Below are 17,600 nucleotides of genomic sequence, written 5' to 3'. Positions count from 1 at the left end.
CAACTTTTAATTAATACAGTCTTTAAAACCTTATAAAAAATGTTTTTAAAAACCTGAAATCTACCCAAATATGTGTAACCTTGTAATCATACATAATTGTTTTTATACATGTGTAAAACTTTATAAACTTTATAAAGACTTGGATCGAGTCTCCGAACTCCGAGAAAAAGTTACCATCGAGAAGTACCTTACTTATTTGATATAAATTTTTTAGATTTAACGAGAGTGCGATATTTTTGAAAATATACAGCTAAGAGATGCATTTAAAAAAAAGACGCACCAAAAAGAATATTTCTAAAAATGTTCTATAAATAATATAATGCGTGTTTCACAAGAAAAATTAGTTATATTTGAAAAAAATTAGATATATGTTGTGTATTGAAAAACACATTATATGAGTAAATTATTTTGTCTCTTTGAATTATCACAATCTATATATTCTTGGCCCTTGGTATAGACAAGGTATTTAAAATATTAAAAATATCATAAATATTTTATAAAAAAAACTTTTACAAGTTACTATATTTCAGAGATATACATTTCTTTTGCATTTTTTGGTTGAAAAATTACAAATGGTAAAATTCAAAATAATCTTAGTTAATTAATTTCTTCTCTGGGTTTAATACAAAAATAAACTTTTAAAAAGAAAAAATTCCCTACTATTGAATAACAAGTACCACTAATCAAAATCAAAATCAAATTATAATGATTAGAAGTGAATTAATAATACATACTATATGTACCCTTGATAATAAAGATAAGAAGAACACGTGGCGAATCTGGATTTGGTAAAATAAGAACCAGAGAGAATAATAAAAAAAAAAAAAAAAACGAACGGTGATGATAAAAAGCTCATTAAAAGTGAAAAACCTAATCTCTCAAATCGCAGACGTCTCTCTTCTCTCTTCTTTTCTCAAGCGTCCGATCAATCTCTCCTCTCCCCTCGCTGCCTCCCTCCCCCAATCTCTTCCTCCAATCAACGACACCTCTCTGTTTTCTCACTCCCGCCCTTTTTTCGAATTCATCTCTGGTAAAATCATATCTTCTCTCTGATTTCATCTTCGATTTCTGTTTTTTCTAATTGTGATGTGTTTATGTTGATGGGTTTTGTCTGTTACGTGTTTGTTGTTGGGAAAGTTAGGTTTTTTTTTTGTTTGGGGTCTTGAGATGACGGAGTCACAGGCCAAGAGTCCCGGAGGCGGTGGAAGACATGAGAGTGGTGGAGATCAAAGTCCGAGGTCTGTACACGTTCGTGAGCAGGATAGGTTTCTTCCTATTGCTAACATAAGCCGTATTATGAAACGAGGTCTTCCTGCTAATGGCAAAATCGCTAAAGATGCTAAGGAGATTGTTCAGGAATGTGTTTCTGAGTTTATCAGCTTCATCACCAGCGAGTATGTCTTCTTTTTTTTTTTTATAACCTTGTCAACATTTTGATTTGCTAGACCTGTTTAGAGGGGAACATGTATGTTCACCACAATTTTCAAAAGTCTTAAACTTTAAGGTGATTAAAGTCCACTTGGGTAGTTTGAGATTGTTGGGTTTTCTTAATGTCTGCTGCTTTGGTTGGTTGGTTAAAATTTGATGTCTTTTAAGTCTTGACATTAGTTGGATTTGATGTAGCATATTGGATCATCCAGGTTAGGTTTCTAGTTTTACAAAGATCCTTTTGGTAATGGTGCAATGGGTTTTTATGACTTTGATGAGCAGAGCGAGTGATAAGTGTCAAAGAGAGAAAAGGAAAACCATTAATGGAGATGATTTGCTTTGGGCAATGGCCACTTTAGGATTTGAAGAATACATTGAACCCCTGAAGCTTTACCTGATGAGATATAGAGAGGTATGTTCTGGTGTCCCCATTTTCAGCTTCCATCTTATCGATTACCTAACTTTTTCCAGACCACGGAACAAAAGATACAATTTTGATTACGATGTTAATTAGTTCTGCTGGAAGTTTTTGGAGTTCACTCACTTACTCTGTTTTCTCCTTTTCTTGTTTCTTTTGCTACTACCTGAACTGGAAAAATCTCAGATGGAGGTCAGTAGCTTCTCATCTTTTATTTCTTGTTCATTCCTAATACTTGCAACAAACTTGATAGTCTTCGAGAATCATCTATTGTATATTTATCTTTTAGGCAACTAGTGTATAAAATTATTGATGCTTCCCTTATCCTTGTTAATGATCAATAGGGTGATACAAAGGGATCAGCAAAAGGTGGGGATGCAAATGCAAAGAAAGATGGACAATCAAGCCAAAATGGCCAGGTAGATAGATGTCTCAATACTTTATGCCTCATGTCTTTCCATTTATCTGCGCGTCTTGTCTCTTTCGGTTTAGCTATGAAGCGAGTTAGTCTTGACAGTAACGGGGTTTGTTTACCATTTGGCAGTTCTCGCAGCTTCCTAACCAAGGCTCTTTCTCACAAGGTCCTTATGGGAACTCTCAAGTAAAGTTTCCTCTCTTCTCTTTTCTTTCACACTCATTGCACGATACACATCCTTCTCTTCTTTGCTTAGTATACCTCCTTGAACCCTTGAGTGTTGTGGATACCGATAGGCATAAACAGAACTGAAAACTATTAGCTTAAGCAGAATCCCAAAACGTTACAGATGAGTGATTATTTCTCAGTTAACACAAATCCGATCAGTCATTTAACTGATGGATCATCTTTCTGAATCCCCTCCTTGAACCCTTGAGTGTTGTGGATACCCATAAGCATAAACACAACTGAAAACTAATTGTTACACATGACTCTTGGTATAATGTAGGCGCAGCAGCATATGATGGTTCCAATGCCGGGAACAGACTAGTGATGAGGATTTTATTAAACTGTGGTACCAAAAAGGGTTTTATCTTTTATCTGTATATTATTTGTGAGTAAGAGTTTTGCTATATTATATATGCAGAACTTGTGACAATCATCATCTCATTGTTTATTTCTTTTTTTTTTTTTTCTATGAATTTGTTCTGAATATGTTAAAAAGAAGTCATTTTTATATTTGGTTTTGTGGATTTTTATTGCATAAATTGATTCAAAATTTCAACATGTTCAAAGAATGATTTCTGATTCATTCAACCAATCAATACACAGCAAATGACAAAAATGAATACTTCATATCAAAAAACCTCGATGCCTAGTGCTCTACAGCAAAATGTTCACATAAAGTAGTGATTTTGTAATTTGTGAATTTAACCTTTTTTTTTTTCCTCGAGAAAATTTAGATGCTTATTGTTACATGTTGGTTACAGTTGTTTTTTTTTTTAAACACGGCGTTATCTGTTAAACCAAATTAGAGAGATCCTTTTCTACGAGAAGAAAAATAAAAAATAATAAAATCCAACGGTCACAAATTGAGAAATCAACGGATCACGTTTATCTCGAGAACGCACTTCGGTTATAGAAGAATTAAGACAAAACAAATAAAAAATGATTTATTATTGTAATTAAATAAGCAAATTAACAAAACCGCCGATTTGTTTCGTTTCAAATTCTTTGACATCTTTTTTTTGCTAAATCCTTTAGATTGGTAAAGGTACTTTCGTTTCTTTCTATGGGAGGAGGAGACAACAACAACAAGGAGAACTGGAGAAGCGAGGAGCTTGGAGACATCGATGGTCTTGCTCTCATTGATGTCTCCACCGAGGATGATAACCTCCTTTTCTTCTCTTCTTCCCTCCTCGATCCATCCACCTACGATAAATTCTCTGGTAATTTTATATCAATTCTCTTGCTTACAACATTAGATCTCTCAATCGGATTCTCAAAATTGTATCAATTCTGAATTGTCATTTTATGGTTCATGATTGTGTTCATTGTTGTTGTTATTGATTCTTAGATAAGGAAGACAGAGGTCTTTGTTTGTTTGGAGATACACATGATTGTTGTGATAATGATGAGGTTGTGGTGTCTTCTACTACTACTTTAGAAGAGAAGGAACCTCATACGATGATGAAGACTCATCTACGCAAGAGTCTTGCTTGGGATAAAGCCTTTTTCACCAATCCAGGCATGTCTTCTTTTTCTTTTTTGTTGCTGTTGTGTTTCTAATTCAGTTAGTGTGTGTGTTGTTTAGTTTTGATTGAAGATGCGTTGTTGCTGTTGTCGAATTTAGGTGTTTTGGAACCGGATGAATTGTGTAGCATGATGGAGAGGAAGAATTTACCAACCATTCGAGAGGATTTGCATAGATCAACAGAGTCCATATCTACATTGAAAAGTGACTGCACTGTTGAGGAGACTGGTTTGTTTGAAGATGTAAGAGCTTCAATCCAAAGGTCTGATATATCGTCTGATCCAGCAACACCTGACAAGACTAAAGAATTGGGAGCTAATGAGGCAACAACACCTAGCCCAAAAAGTAAGTTAAGTCTTTATATTTGGTTAAGACAAGAAAAGGAAAAAGCTTTACAATTCTAAGCATTTGCATCTCTGGCTATGATTATATTCTATTTGTTTTGGTGTAGATGGAGCTTTTAGTCTAACAAAATGGTTCTTCTTCTTTTTTTTTTTTATCTAACAGAAGAACTTATGGGAAGTGTTGTTTGAAACTGTATATAGTTAATTTCTGCTATCTATGAATCTCTAATTGACCGTCTTTTTAAAATTTGTAGCTACAAGTACAGTAGAGGATCCTGGCTCTGAGGAAAAGGTAAGTGCCAATAACAAATTTAAGCTATGGTTTGAGTTTTGCACTCTTTCCTTGATTAACCATGTCTTTGTTTTGTTTGTTTTCTCAGATGAAACTCAATCCTATTCGTAAAAGGCCAAGTATTAGGACACAAGGATTAGTAAAGGCGACAAAGCAGGTATGTTTATGACTCTCTCTATATGTGCTTGTCTTGTTATAGCATCTGACAGGATAAGTAAGAGAGATAGAAAATCTTGAGCTGTACTAATGAATGTTGTGATACATTTTCTACAGCCCATTGCTTCAAAAGAACATAATACATCCATTTCCAGGCCATCAACTGGACTCAGCAGAACTACAAGAGGTTCGGTAGATACTAACAAAGCCAAACAAGAAACGAATCCTAAATTATCTGGCTGTTAGTCATAACTCTTTCTTAAAGATGTCTTTAAATGTCTTTTACAAACTATCTCTTTCTTTACTTCTGCATCTTACTGTGATCTTACAGGTAAAGAGCCTTTCGCTTCCAGAGTTCCAGTTTCAAGAAGAACTCGACCATCAACACCTGTAGTGCCTTTTAAATCTGCTTTACGTTCTTCAGCTGCCTCCAAGAATGAACTGACATCTTCTTGCTCTTCACTTGAGAGCTGTCTCAGTGTTTCCTCAATCGCTTCTACCAACTCTGCTCTAAATTCAGTAAAGCAGAAGAAAGATCAGAGTTTAAGAATAGCTTCCCATTCTTTGGCAAGTAGACCAACATCCAGAGCTGGATCTAGAATTATTGGACAGCCTAAAGTGTCACCGCTCTCAGCCAGTAAGACATACAAGTCCAAGCTTAATGTATCACGTCTTAGTGCTAGCGTTGACTGGTCATTCGAATCACCGCGAGCTTCAACACCTAATAAAATGGCTAAAGGTATCAAGAAAACAGTCTCTGGTGAAAGCAGCCCTGCAGTTAATGGTACAACTCGGACTTTGAAGCCTTTTAACAATTCTAAAGATGCATCTGCTGTCCAAAACGACCCTAAGTTGGAGAAACGTGTTTCACTTGTCAATGGTGGCTCTATGCCTTCTGCTTCCGTGATGAAACCAACAGGACTCCGCGTGCCGTCACCCAAAATAGGCTACTTTGACGGAGTAAGTTCCCAAATTCAGAGTAACGTTGACAAAGAAATGTATCTAAGCCATTAAGTATATGAATGTTTTGTTGTTAACAGGCGAGGAGTAACATTGCACGAACACCCACTGGATCTTGTACTGGTATGGTAAGTGGCTTGGCAAAACATGGAGCTCGTACTCCCAATGGATCAACTGCTAGTAGAACCACGTCTGCAAAGTCCCAACCTACAATGTCTAAAGCAAAGGCCAGTCCTCTTTCAAGGAGTTCAAGGCTGAGTGTCTCGGCTTCACCAAAGGTTACCAACAAAATGTATTCAAAAGTCAGTGCAGAGGAACAACTTGGATAATATAGGTACGGTGATGAAGCCAAATCATTTGCAACTTGCTATAATTTACAGCTTTTAAGTAAAGAACAGATGGACAACAGGACAAGTGCTGTCATGTATAGTTTTGATTTGTACTTGCAGTCTGGTTTGTTATGGATTTTATAAAGTAAAAATATCAACTTGTATATCAAGTTATATTACCTTCTTTTGAGTAATACAGTATATTTCCATTATCATGATGTAGTAGCTTTAATATTTTCGAGCCTGTCAAATAGCAAGATGTGCAATCACGGGAAGAACAAGAGGAGAGGAGGTAGAAAGAGCTATGGAAAAAAGATAGGAGCTGGTTAGAGGAAAAAGCAAGCAATAGCAGTAGATGTGGAACAACTTTAGGAGCAATATTTTCTGTATTGGAAACAACCAAGCTCAGCTTCATAAATGTTGATCAGAGAGTTTCAGCTACGTCAATAGAAAAGAAAAGCAAAAGTAGTTCACAATACAACTTTCTTAGCAACAAAAACATGTCTACACATAGAAACTTATGAAAAAACAAGCGAATATTACAGACAGACAATGGTGGTTTCTTGTTTCCTGAACTTTCAAAGATCACTTCTGACTTTTCTTCAGTAACACACCAATTTTCTTCAGCATACTCCCATTCTTCTTCTTTGGTGATGACAATTCATCATCCGTTTCATCCATATAAGGCGACATGTTCACGTTCCTCCTCCTTAAAGGACTCTCTAGCGATCCTGTTCTCTCCACGTACTTCCCGTTACTGTTATTGTTGTTGTTACCACCAGAGAGCATAGTAGCTGCGGCTTCAGCTGCTTTCCTCCATTGATCACACTGAACCTTGAGTCTTCTCAGCTCAGCTTCTAGTTCTGTGTTGGTGACTTGTGCTGCCCCTAGCTGTTCTGTTGCATTTTCCGCTCTCTTCCCGCTCTTATCTGCTTCCTCTGTCAGACTCCTGAGCTTCTCTAAGGCCTCATTGATAGCCTTGTTCTTCTCGCTCTGCATTGTCTCCATTTCGCTCTTGAGACTCTCATTCTGCGACATTACGCTCTGCAGCTCCATCTCCTTGTCCATAAGATTCGCTCTCAACTCCATCACATCGGATTCTAGCTTCTTGAGTTCGTCCGTGTGCTCAGGCTCTTTCTCGTTCAAGCTATTCTCCAAGTTTAAGTTCACTTCTTCTTTTTCTTTGATTTTCAAGTTCAGTAACTCGTTTTCATCGATGAGTATCCTCAGCTTAGCTTCCTTATCCATCAACCGTTCATGCAAAGACTCTCTTTCAGCTTTGGTTCTCTTCAGTTCTTCCCCCAACTCAGCCTCTCTCTCCGCATATCCGGATTTTACTACCTCGACTTGTTCATAAGCTGTTCTTATCTGCAACGTGCTCTGGATATACTCTTCATGGTACCTTCTCTCAGTTACTTCTACTGCAGATTTCAATTGGCTAATCTCTTGCTTTGCAGCATTTATCTCTTCTTTGAGTTGTTCCACTGATGATGAGTCCTCGATGGTGTTTCCTCGGGATTCATTATCTTCCTCAAGCTGTCTCACAAGTTGCTCTAGTGACTTTACTTCAGATTTAGACTGCTCTAGCTCGGTTGTAAGGGAATTACAAGCTTCAGACATCTTCATCCCATCTGAGCGTAACATCTCAAGCGTCAAGTTCGCTATTTCTAATTGCTTTTCAGTTCCCGACACAATTTCATGTGCCCGAGCTTCCCCTTCCTTTGCATCCAACAGCTCACCTCGGAGTTCCTCAACTAGAGACAGTGTCTCGTTAAGTTCCATCCTCAAGTTTTCAATAGACTCAGATTCAGACAGCTGTGCTTTCAGTTTCTGGACCTCGTTCATGCTAGAAGCTAAAGCAGCAGAATCCATAGCGTGCTGTCTCTGCATTGCTTCAAGTTCAGACTGCCATGCTTTGTCTCGTTCTTGAGAGAGCTTACGAAGCTCATCAATTCTGGAATCCTCAGAGTCATTGATCTCCATCAAATGCTGCTTTGTCTCCTCTGCTTCATCTTGAGCTTCCTTCTTCAACGCTTCTGAAGCACTTAGCTGTTCCTTTGCCCTCTTTAGCTCCTCTTGCAGCTGAGATATCTGAGATGCCACTTCGGCTGTTCTCCCTGTCCGCTTCTTCTGAATCTTGCATACAGAAGCAACGAATATAAACAACTCAATTACGAAATGGATGCATTACATATCACATATACACATATCAGTTATTGCAAAGAGTCCAGATTCAACAACTTTCAGGTTTAATTAGTTGTTGTAAGATACAATACATAGACCAACTTCATACACCAAGAATAAGTACCAGGTTCTCGACAACACAACCAAGAATACACTTAACTGAGACCAGTAGGAGTCAAATCAAATAGGCATTGATTTACAAAGCATTGAACAAAGCTAGTAATACCTCATTTACAGGAGTTCTTGGAGAGCGGCGATCAGCAACTACTTTTGGGCTTTGAGTTTTAGGTGTCCTGATTTTCGGGTTGGGAGACGAAACAGGATCGGATTCTGAAGTTTTGAGCTTACGAGCAGTTTTAGGAGTTGCTGTAGGAGATTTCTTTTGAGGCACCTCCAACGATCCCGGCCTATCATAATCACAATGACTCTAAAACTTAGTCAAACAAACCAAGGAAGAATGACTAAGCCACCCCCAAGTACCATTGAAACAAATCAAGACTTCAAAAACTACAACCAAAAATCTCCAATGACCACATCAACAAAGACTCTAAAAGACACACAAAAAGAGAAAGCTTTGGACAAGAGTGAGGGGATTATCACCTAGGTTTTGGAGTCTGCATTGCTAGGGATTAGAGTTCTAAAAACACCTCCTCTTCTTTTGGGTCCTCTGAAGAAAGAACCTGACAAAAAGAACATGAAGAGAAACTGTGTGTGTAAGAAAGAAGTAACAAACACCAGTCCAGTATTATAAGAATATCATAAGCATATACAACAAACTCAACGGAAGTACAAAGCTTAAGCAAGTGTACAATAAAAACAAAAAAAACCCTAACAAACTAAACAATACAAATACATTAGCTTCAAAGAGACTCCATTTGAAACTACTACCACTACCACCAAACCAAGGCGGCAACAAGAGACAAACATTAAAAAGAAAGAAACTGTTCACAGTCAAAGCAAATAAAAAAGGAGAAGTTTTTATCAAATTGTAATTCAAACTAATGACAGAGATAAACCCAATTACAAGCAAAGAAAGTACAAATTAATATTCCACATAAAATCTTTTTTTAGTTGTCAAGTCATCAATCTTAGTTTTGTTTTCTCTATAAAAAAAATTTGGAATCTATTGAAGAGGAAGAAAATAACAAATTTCAATATATGTCATTTAGTTAACGTGGGTTCTGGTTTTATTAGGTGGATCTTTCCCTAAAATAGACAACAGATCTTAAAAGAAACTAACCAACTTACAAATTTTCAATTTAAACCTAAAACTAGAAAAAAATCAAAATTTTAAAAAACCCTTTGTTTTTAGAAAAAAAAACAACAACAACTATATTAATTTCTTTGGCTGAATCTTCAACTTGAATAACAACACAAAAAAAAAGAGAGTAAACAGAACAATTATAACCCAAAACCCTCAAAGATTTAATCTTTCTCCAATATAATAATGCATAAATAAATAAAAAAACCCAGAAACATAAGGAAAAGTTTAGGGCTTTTTCGAACCCATCAAAGGAACATCTTCTAAGAAACAGAGTTAAAAAAAAACCCATTTTTAAGTATTTCAAACAGATAAAGAAGAGAGAGAGAGAGAGAAGTGGTGTTGGGGGTGTTCTTCACCTGCACAGTGTGCTTTAGCTTTTTCTCTTTTGGTCTGAAATGTTTCTTAGAACAGAGCGATCGGAGTAACTAAGAAACGAAACGGAGAAAAAATGAAAGATTTTTAGAAGCTAAACCAATGGAGCTTCTTCGAACATCAGCTTCTTCCTCTCTCTTTGTCCCTAGTGTTGTTCTCTTACTGACTCTGCTCGTTTCCCAAGTCCTTTTTTTTTGTGTGTACCAGTGAACTGTCTATTTGTTTACACATTTAATATCCAGAAAGAGAAAAGAGAGAGACTGCGAACAAATTGAGAATTTAGGAGAAATCATGATTTTGCCCCGTTACTTTTTGTTTTATTTCAATTTAGTCCCTATTTTATTTACCACCTCTTTCCGACCAGGTAGGTCAGGTGATGTTCGTTATCTTAAGAAATAGTAATATTTGTTAATAGAATTTTTTTGAAAAGTTTAATGCCAACACCAATATATAGCATAATCAAGTTAAATACGCCAAAATTTGTATAAGTAAAATTCACACTATTAATGGTGTTTACAATCATTAACTCCATTAACCATAACTATGTTGTTTTAACATGTACCCACCCACCATTCAAAGCCTAAAAAGAAATGTAACGTCTACCTCTTTCTTTAATTCCAACTCACTACCTTACAACACAAATAAAACAAAAGTCTTATTGTAATTAAGAGTGATTTACAACAGTAATAATCAGTTACTATTTTCTTACGGCTTTGTGCTTGACACGTGCTAGCATGCATTGACACTCTTAAGAAGTTACTATTAGAAACTAAAAAAAACTAAAAAAAAACATTCAATAGACGTTCTAAATGTTGTTACTATTTGGCTGAAAAACATTATATGCACTACCAATACAATTCTAATCTAAAACATGACGGAAAATATTTTTACACCTTCACCATTAACCTTCTTCTATACTACGTACTGTTACTTTAAAATATAATTACTTCGAAAGGAAACAAATTTCTTGGGACTGGTAATTGCATCAAGTTGAGGAAACGAGAGAGAGGATCCTTGTACAATACAAACAAGAAAAGAAATGATAAAAGGCGTCGCTCTTGTTGACGCGCCAGTAGAGTCACGTGCCATTGTTCTGCCTCATGTTGCTGCTAGCTCTACTTAATTTCTAACGGTAATATATGCTAAGTTGCTAACGGTTATCTTTTTATTGTTTAAGTAAGTGAAGAAGAAGATACTAAGCATGCATTTATCTGTATACTTAAAACAGTACTTTATACTCCCTCCATTTCAAAATATAAGATGTTTTAAAGAAATTTTTTGTTTCATAATATAAGATGTTTTCAAGTTTCTATGCAACTTTTAGATTAGTTTAGTATTTTATATTATGCAGTATTGTTTTTGATTGGTTGAATTTGTTAAAAGTAAAGATTTCTTAATCTGCGTGTTTTAGTTAAAACATCATATATTTTGAAACGGAGGGAGTATATTTTAATTCCCATACTCCACCTTTTTTAACCCTCAGTACAGTTTCTTTCTCTATAATTAAACAAGAGTTTCTTTGAATTGCTTTTTCTCATCATATATGTATATTATATAGCTAGAGTTTCCTGAAAATACTTATATGTATCTTCTCTGATTTTTTTTGTTATTAGACAGAGACATCATTTTGAGTTTACTATTGGAATTAAAGTAGAGTAAGTAACGCATAATATAGACCTAGTCATCACGCAGGATTGGTAGAAAGTAAAAAAGTAGAAAACCATCTCAAACACACACGAATAAGTGAAAGATTATTCTACAAACTTGATTAGGTGAGTAATGGTATTCGAAATGGTGATTTTGAAAGCTCTTTTTTAGGTGGTAAACAAGTATCATCAGTAAAGATCAGCTATTGACATCAACCTTAGAACTGCACCAATTGAAACTATATATGATGCCGAAGTATTCGAGTAAGTCACTACTAATTCAAGTCCACTCTTCGAAAACCATTTTATCTCACGATTGAAAAAGCTGAGTCGACCTCCTAATGTCAAACTACTAAGTCAAAATAGACTATACTACCACTGACCAGCTAACAACCACATATAACTGCCGTTGAAAAAACAAAAAGTGGACTCCTATGTATATAGTATTAGCTAAAAAATGAGGTTAGATGTAAAAAAAAAAAATACCTAAAAGGTTCATCGAGTATGTTTTGGTTCTTTTGTTTTTGAATTATACTCATAGTTAATAATAGAGTTTGTGACTTTGTGTGGCCATTATTGTTTTTCTGTTTTCGGGGATCCTAGGAATTCCCAGTTGCCACCGCAATAGGTTACCGGGAGTTAAATGCAACCTGCATATTTATTATTTAATACATATACTATATGGTCGGATTATGTAATTAGATTTATGGACATTGATATCCCAAAATTTTGGTCGGTCCATGTCCCTTGCACTACATTTAATCAAAGAGTTTTATCGGGACTATTATTCCATGTGCACAAGCTAATCTGACGCTATTGACCTTGACAGGTCGTTTCAAACTATATCGGCTAGTAGATGCTACTTAGTTACAAAAACTATATATACTAGTTATGTTAATTGCATATAATAAATTTATTTTATTTAAATGTACTTTTGGCATTTAAAAATCTACACTTTAGATGGCTGTTTTGAAAAATGTGTTTGTATCTTGGTTAATATAAACGACTATTATTTTGTGATCTGTCTGGCGTTAGTCGTAAGTCTTAACACAAACAATATTTTAGAAAACATGTAATTTCGTAACATGGCTAGACTAAAATATAGGAACATGTATCATGTATGGATGATCTAGTGGTAAATGGTGTTCAATTTAGTTGTTGAACATCCATCTTGTTACCACTGCATGAAATATACAAACTTCTTAACCTTACAATGCCCTAATTCAATTTTTTTTTTTTGGTAGGATCATCCGGTTATCAAAAAGAAGACTTGTCTAAATATATTACCCTTAAATTGAATACATGAAAATATGTTTCAGTACTCGTAACTAAAACTTTTTGATAGTGGATGTAAAAATGTTACCTGATTATGTTACATGTAATGGATACCAAATTGATACCTTACTAAAATAATTTTTACAGTACTTACACAAATCCAACAAAATCATAAAAAAGGGGTCATATAATAAGAAGTTGTTCTTCGAGTTCTTTTAGGATCAGGATCCCATCCAAATCATTTTAGCACTCCAATACTTGAAAAATATATGGACACCGATCCACGAATGGTCGCCCTATGAACTCGTCAGGATCTTCATGACCAAACACTAGTGCATGCATGTGTCTTATTAAGATTAGACTAATGTACTTGTTGCTTCGCTTGGAAGATTCATATTCATGATTATATAAGATTATCCTTATCAATTGCATGTGATTAGCAATTGTTCAGACTAACAAACTAAAACAATTTAAACAAACACACGGTTTCAGAAATTTGGCTAAGGAAAGTATACCAAACTTATTAACATTATTTTGTCTCTGAATTTTTTTCGTTTAAGAGCCTTTGGAATACATGAATTAGGATTTGCTTATCTTCCCATTGTGTAGTAGATTCTGAATTCCTTTTGTGTTCTCAATTCTTTGTAAGTTCTAGCTTTAACTATTACTATAGACAGACGAAAATTCTTCAAGCTCTGTTTCATGACAGATCCAAATCCATTTTTTTTGTGGTTCCCTCTATAAGTGTTTCTTTTTCTGTGATGTATAAATCCGAAAAAGAAAAGGAAAAGGTCTAATTTGGATTAGAGAACAAAAAATAAAGCAAATCAGGTGCTTAAACGTGTTCTTGTGGGAAAATTGAGACGCCAAAGCATAATCTTGGAACAGTCTTGTGCCGGAAGCCCTTTCAACTTTGTATCGTCCTCCAAAACTACTTGCTTCACATATTTTATCGAATCCTATGCAAAATATAAAAAAAACACAATATACAGTATAAAAAATGTTACTTCAAATGAAAATAAATGTGAAATACAATGTTTATATACAGGCTATGAAATGCTATGTCTTTATAGACAAAACTTTCTCGGTAACGATCACAAATAAGGGGTAGCTTGTACTTCGTAGGTTTTAGTAGCTATTCACTGTGGATGGAAGACAGAAAGACGTAACAACCCTTCTGTTAAATGGACATGGGATGTTTCTGCTAAAGACAAATGCTATGTGTAATGTGTTTAATAAGCCTATTTCAATGATTAACCGAATCAATTGGTTATAGAATACTTTAAGACCGAACAACACTTACCAACCCATTCCACTTCCACATTTACGTCTATCTTCAACCTCAGTTTTTACACATTCATCACAAGCAAAAAGTTTGAATAGATATTAAACTTGGGGTTGAAGCTCAAATTACCTGTTTGGTGCCTTCAACAGAAGAAGGACGACCCCATCTCTCAGGGTCCCAAAGTATGGAACTATTGAAAGCAAAGCTTGATATATGAATCGGAGGCTTTGTCTCCGTCTCGTTATTAATTTTCCTCAAATGCCACCCCAATACTTGTGAAGATTCACAAACTGGCCCTTCTACTACAACTCGTTTCCTATTAGCCGATAGTAACGCCATTGGCCAAGTACCGAATACCCTACAAAACAAGAAAACATTTTTAAAAAAATCTCTTTATAATTTAATGGTTAAAGAAAATGTCGTTTAGTTTTTACGTACTCAATCTCTCTTATCTTGTCGAAAAAGTCAAGATCATATATGTTGTTTAGTCCCGCGAAATGAACTATCCCGCTTAATTTGTGATGCTCGATGTGTCTCAAAGCTAGATTCCTCTGATGATCAAGCTCTGATTCCATGCTAGTGAAATTCTCTTTAAAGACTATACGTCTATACATGATACCAGTCTTTCTTAACATTGTAGAGGAAGATTTTTCGTCGGAGTCCGAGTGTTTCTCCACAACTATCCACAATAACGGAGGTGGGACTAGTCTCAAGGTGTTGGCCATTCTCCTAAGAAGAACGTTTTTGTAGCGTTCTTTTGTCATTATCGGAGTTACAACAATCACTAGTCCTCTTGGTGTCACTTTAACTTGGCTCTCATCTTTTGTAGTCTCGGAGAGAGATCTGGTTTCTGCTTCGGCTTCTCGCGATTCTGCAGGAGCCGGGGCTTGGACTTGGGAATTGATCAAGGTTGTATTGAGGAGGGAATGGCGTGTGTAGGTAGAGTTTTCAAAAGGTTGGGGTGGATTCTGAGATTTTGTAGAAGTATAGGGTGTGGTTTCGGAATTAGAGAAAAATGAGGCCTTACCGGCAGGAGCAAAGCCAGTGAAGAAACCCATCACAAAACAAAGAGAGAAATGGATCACAGCTTTCTTCCATACTTGAGCTTTCTTCTTTGATCTCTCTAGAGATCCCATAATAAAAATTTTGTTTAAAGGAAGATGGTTTCTTGAATGAGTTCCTTTCTTGTTTTTGGGGAAAACAATATGTCAAGTTAGTGATATATAATTAAGAACTTTTATGAGAATTGTGTAGTTTTGGTGTGTGATTGAAACCGGTGAGCTACGGTAAGAGTATTTTGATGTTTGATGATTGCTTGTTTTGGTTGTCTTTTGCAACAACCAGTTGTTGGGATTGGAACACATTAACTGAAACATATTTCAGAAATTAATCAAAATCATTGCTAATATCAAATATATATTATAATAATCGATCGTTGCTTACTAATGAATCTTAATCCCATGGATTGTTTGCCATTTTGGCGGTGGATGTATATAGTAGTAGAGTAGATTGCTAATAATAAGTACTATATATAACCTTTGATGATTTCATTAACTAAGTAACTTACTTTAATCTTTTATCAGGTTTCACATTGTTAACGGTTTTGTACGAGTTATCACAATTAAGATATGTTATTTTATATATATGATATCACGTCATTTTATTCGGTAACACATTGTTCTACATGTAGTAGATTCATTGATTTGCAAATATTATTTTACTCGATGATTTTTTTTTTTTTTAAACTATCTGATCTACCTATTTTCTTAACCCTTGATTGAGAGTACCTAACGGGGACAATAGTCTTGAATGGTGAAACCGAGAAAGTGATGGGAAAAAATAAATTAAGAAACTATGCAAGGTCATACAACTTAGTAACATTTTTGGTCCTAAAAGTAAAGATAAAAATTGATGTTAGCTAGTCTTTGTTAGACGTAGAATAGAACTATAGATAAATTAATGACCTATTAATTCTACTAATTAAATGTAGACAGAAGCTCTGAATAAATTTATGGAGACCCCATTCTGAATAAACATATGGAATTTAGTACACTCTCCTAACGAAAAGGAGGTTTTGTCAAAAGATCTTAAATCGAGAACAAATTCTTTAACTTACAAAGATTTCTGTGGATATATAGAAACTTGTTAAAAGCTTTGAAACTGAAGTTTTCAACCTACTTTGGTTTAAAACCTGGCAATGGATCACATTGCTGTATTCTATATGATTCATGTTCATGGGCATATATATATTGGCTTTCTTGATTGATGAGCAAGGTCTCTAACTCAGTTTGAAAGTCCATTTGTATTTCAAATATCTCATATAGTCGCTTCACTTATAAGTTTTAACCTAGAGCCATATGCTTTTCTTATATGCAGTTTAATTTAATTGTTTGATTTTTGTGTATACTATCAAACATGTAATCTATCCACTACTGCATTGTTAAAAGGTGATGGTTTCCAATTTTAAATCACTTGTAAATGTATTAGCGCATGTTATTTATATTTTATATTCATTATGATAGTATTGCTAGCAAAAGCCTGGGTTCGGGAGAGTTTATGGCTTCACTTCAACAAAAGCTTAAACTCAAAGAGAAATAAAGGACTTCTTAGTTCTTATCATGTTTTAAATTTCATTGAGATGATGATGCTTATTGTTCATTTCAAACGAAATATTATTTGACAATTAGCAATACCCTAGGAATCTCTTAAGGTGTATCTAACATATCATATGATTATAAGATCAAAGAACATGGATCTTGCCTCGCTCCTAAGATCCATACCATATAAAGACATTACACAGCTTTCCAATGTAATGAAACAATAACTAAAAAATGGAAAAAGAAAACAACCAAAAAATTTACATGTTATAGATAACTGAGTAAACAAGTTGTAAGCAGACAGAGCAAAGACATCCATAAGGAGATTTAAGCTTGGTAGTCTTTTAGTTTTAAAGTAATTAGCACAATGCCAAGATACTTGACAATTAGAGAAGCACTAGCTAGTTAGAGACCAAAAACATTTATAGCGAAGAATTTGTTGTTTTTCCAAATGAAAAGAACTGATAAAGAGATAACAACATGTGATATATGTATATGCAAATTAGTTGGTGCCAAAGTTATTGCCGTATCACATACGAAGGTGAAGCTCAGATTTTAGTGGAAGCAATTTAGATTTTTAAACTGATATTTTCATTTGCTAGTCCACATACCTTTTGGGCGTCCAAGTGATGGGTAGATTTGTTTAAACGTCAGACTGAAGCAAGTTAAGCTGATATAGTAGTTTAGAAAAAAAATATACATACAAATCTCAAGTTTCTTGGCATATTTGTTTTTTTTTTTTTTTTGACAATCATTTCTTGGCATATTTGTTTATCAGTCTATCAGTCTATAAAATCACCATGTATTTGATAGATTCATTATGGAATATACCACTGTAGTACTATTAGCACTCTTTATTACTTTTTCTTCTTTTGACTCAAG

At 34.9% G+C, this 17,600-nt stretch overlaps 4 protein-coding genes across 10 annotated transcripts; 2 read left to right on the top strand and 2 right to left on the bottom strand.

Moving 5' to 3' along the window:
* Positions 1 to 848: 848 nt before the first annotated feature.
* Positions 849 to 2,999, top strand: LOC104785809 (nuclear transcription factor Y subunit B-8). Of its 5 annotated transcripts, none has more exons than XR_015558246.1 (6): positions 849 to 1,030; positions 1,142 to 1,394; positions 1,711 to 1,850; positions 2,191 to 2,265; positions 2,391 to 2,447; positions 2,770 to 2,999. XR_015558246.1 is itself a non-coding variant. In XM_087452045.1 (6 exons), exons 2-6 carry the CDS (start codon positions 1,168 to 1,170, stop codon positions 2,809 to 2,811), a joined length of 531 nt encoding a protein of 176 aa, XP_087308171.1. In that variant the 5' UTR covers positions 866 to 1,030; positions 1,142 to 1,167; the 3' UTR covers positions 2,812 to 2,999. The 5 variants fall into 5 exon arrangements, 2 of the variants coding, with proteins under 2 accessions (XP_087308171.1, XP_087308172.1); XM_087452045.1 differs by having other exon boundaries at positions 866 to 1,030; positions 1,711 to 1,840; XM_087452046.1 differs by having other exon boundaries at positions 876 to 1,030; positions 1,138 to 1,394; positions 1,711 to 1,840.
* A 41-nt stretch (positions 3,000 to 3,040) lies between these two features.
* On the top strand, positions 3,041 to 6,307 carry LOC104785808 (uncharacterized). Of its 2 annotated transcripts, none has more exons than XM_010511093.3 (8): positions 3,041 to 3,709; positions 3,838 to 4,008; positions 4,114 to 4,359; positions 4,613 to 4,650; positions 4,739 to 4,807; positions 4,924 to 5,047; positions 5,138 to 5,766; positions 5,847 to 6,307. In XM_010511093.3, exons 1-8 carry the CDS (start codon positions 3,553 to 3,555, stop codon positions 6,093 to 6,095), a joined length of 1,683 nt encoding a protein of 560 aa, XP_010509395.1. In that variant the 5' UTR covers positions 3,041 to 3,552; the 3' UTR covers positions 6,096 to 6,307. The 2 variants fall into 2 exon arrangements, with proteins under 2 accessions (XP_010509395.1, XP_010509396.1); XM_010511094.3 differs by having other exon boundaries at positions 3,442 to 3,709; positions 4,924 to 4,993.
* Positions 6,308 to 6,462: 155 nt separating this feature from the next.
* LOC104785807 (interactor of constitutive active ROPs 2, chloroplastic) lies at positions 6,463 to 10,328 on the bottom strand. Of its 2 annotated transcripts, none has more exons than XM_010511091.2 (4): positions 9,900 to 10,328; positions 8,880 to 8,959; positions 8,506 to 8,686; positions 6,463 to 8,231 (listed from the first exon to the last, which is right to left on the bottom strand). In XM_010511091.2, the coding sequence occupies exons 2-4, from the start codon at positions 8,897 to 8,899 to the stop codon at positions 6,681 to 6,683; spliced, it is 1,752 nt and encodes a 583-aa protein (XP_010509393.1). In that variant the 5' UTR covers positions 8,900 to 8,959; positions 9,900 to 10,328; the 3' UTR covers positions 6,463 to 6,680. The 2 variants fall into 2 exon arrangements, with proteins under 2 accessions (XP_010509393.1, XP_010509394.1); XM_010511092.2 differs by having other exon boundaries at positions 6,463 to 8,225; positions 9,900 to 10,151.
* Positions 10,329 to 13,520: 3,192 nt separating this feature from the next.
* LOC104785806 (beta-1,4-xylosyltransferase IRX9) lies at positions 13,521 to 15,409 on the bottom strand. Its single transcript, XM_010511090.3, has 3 exons — positions 14,560 to 15,409; positions 14,251 to 14,479; positions 13,521 to 13,795 (listed from the first exon to the last, which is right to left on the bottom strand). The coding sequence occupies exons 1-3, from the start codon at positions 15,255 to 15,257 to the stop codon at positions 13,664 to 13,666; spliced, it is 1,059 nt and encodes a 352-aa protein (XP_010509392.1). The 5' UTR covers positions 15,258 to 15,409; the 3' UTR covers positions 13,521 to 13,663.
* Positions 15,410 to 17,600: the final 2,191 nt, after the last annotated feature.

The sequence above is a fragment of the Camelina sativa genome, chromosome 5, assembly GCF_030686135.1.
Source record: "Camelina sativa cultivar CO46 ecotype springtype chromosome 5, ASM3068613v1".
In the NCBI taxonomy this organism is placed as follows: Eukaryota; Viridiplantae; Streptophyta; class Magnoliopsida; order Brassicales; family Brassicaceae; genus Camelina; species Camelina sativa.
Note: the sequence above shows the minus strand (reverse complement) of the source record. Positions and strands in the feature narration are given on the sequence as shown.

Coding starts and splice junctions, on each gene's coding strand:
- LOC104785807 (XM_010511091.2), bottom strand. CDS start 8,899: ATGCAGACTCCAAAACCTAG. Junction 8,687..8,879: donor ATGCAGACTCCAAAACCTAG/GTGATAATCCCC, acceptor TGATTATGATAG/GCCGGGATCGTTGGAGGTGC. Junction 8,232..8,505: donor CAAGAACTCCTGTAAATGAG/GTATTACTAGCT, acceptor TCTGTATGCAAG/ATTCAGAAGAAGCGGACAGG.
- LOC104785808 (XM_010511093.3), top strand. CDS start 3,553: ATGGGAGGAGGAGACAACAACAACAAGGAGAACTGGAGAAGCGAGGAG. Junction 4,651..4,738: donor ATCCTGGCTCTGAGGAAAAG/GTAAGTGCCAAT, acceptor TTGTTTTCTCAG/ATGAAACTCAATCCTATTCG. Junction 4,808..4,923: donor TAGTAAAGGCGACAAAGCAG/GTATGTTTATGA, acceptor CATTTTCTACAG/CCCATTGCTTCAAAAGAACA.
- LOC104785806 (XM_010511090.3), bottom strand. CDS start 15,257: ATGGGATCTCTAGAGAGATCAAAGAAGAAAGCTCAAGTATGGAAGAAA. Junction 14,480..14,559: donor GACAAGATAAGAGAGATTGA/GTACGTAAAAAC, acceptor CTTGTTTTGTAG/GGTATTCGGTACTTGGCCAA. Junction 13,796..14,250: donor CTGTTGAAGGCACCAAACAG/GTAATTTGAGCT, acceptor TATTTTGCATAG/GATTCGATAAAATATGTGAA.
- LOC104785809 (XM_087452045.1), top strand. CDS start 1,168: ATGACGGAGTCACAGGCCAAGAGTCCCGGAGGCGGTGGAAGACATGAG. Junction 1,841..2,190: donor ACCTGATGAGATATAGAGAG/GTATGTTCTGGT, acceptor AATGATCAATAG/GGTGATACAAAGGGATCAGC. Junction 2,266..2,390: donor AATCAAGCCAAAATGGCCAG/GTAGATAGATGT, acceptor ACCATTTGGCAG/TTCTCGCAGCTTCCTAACCA.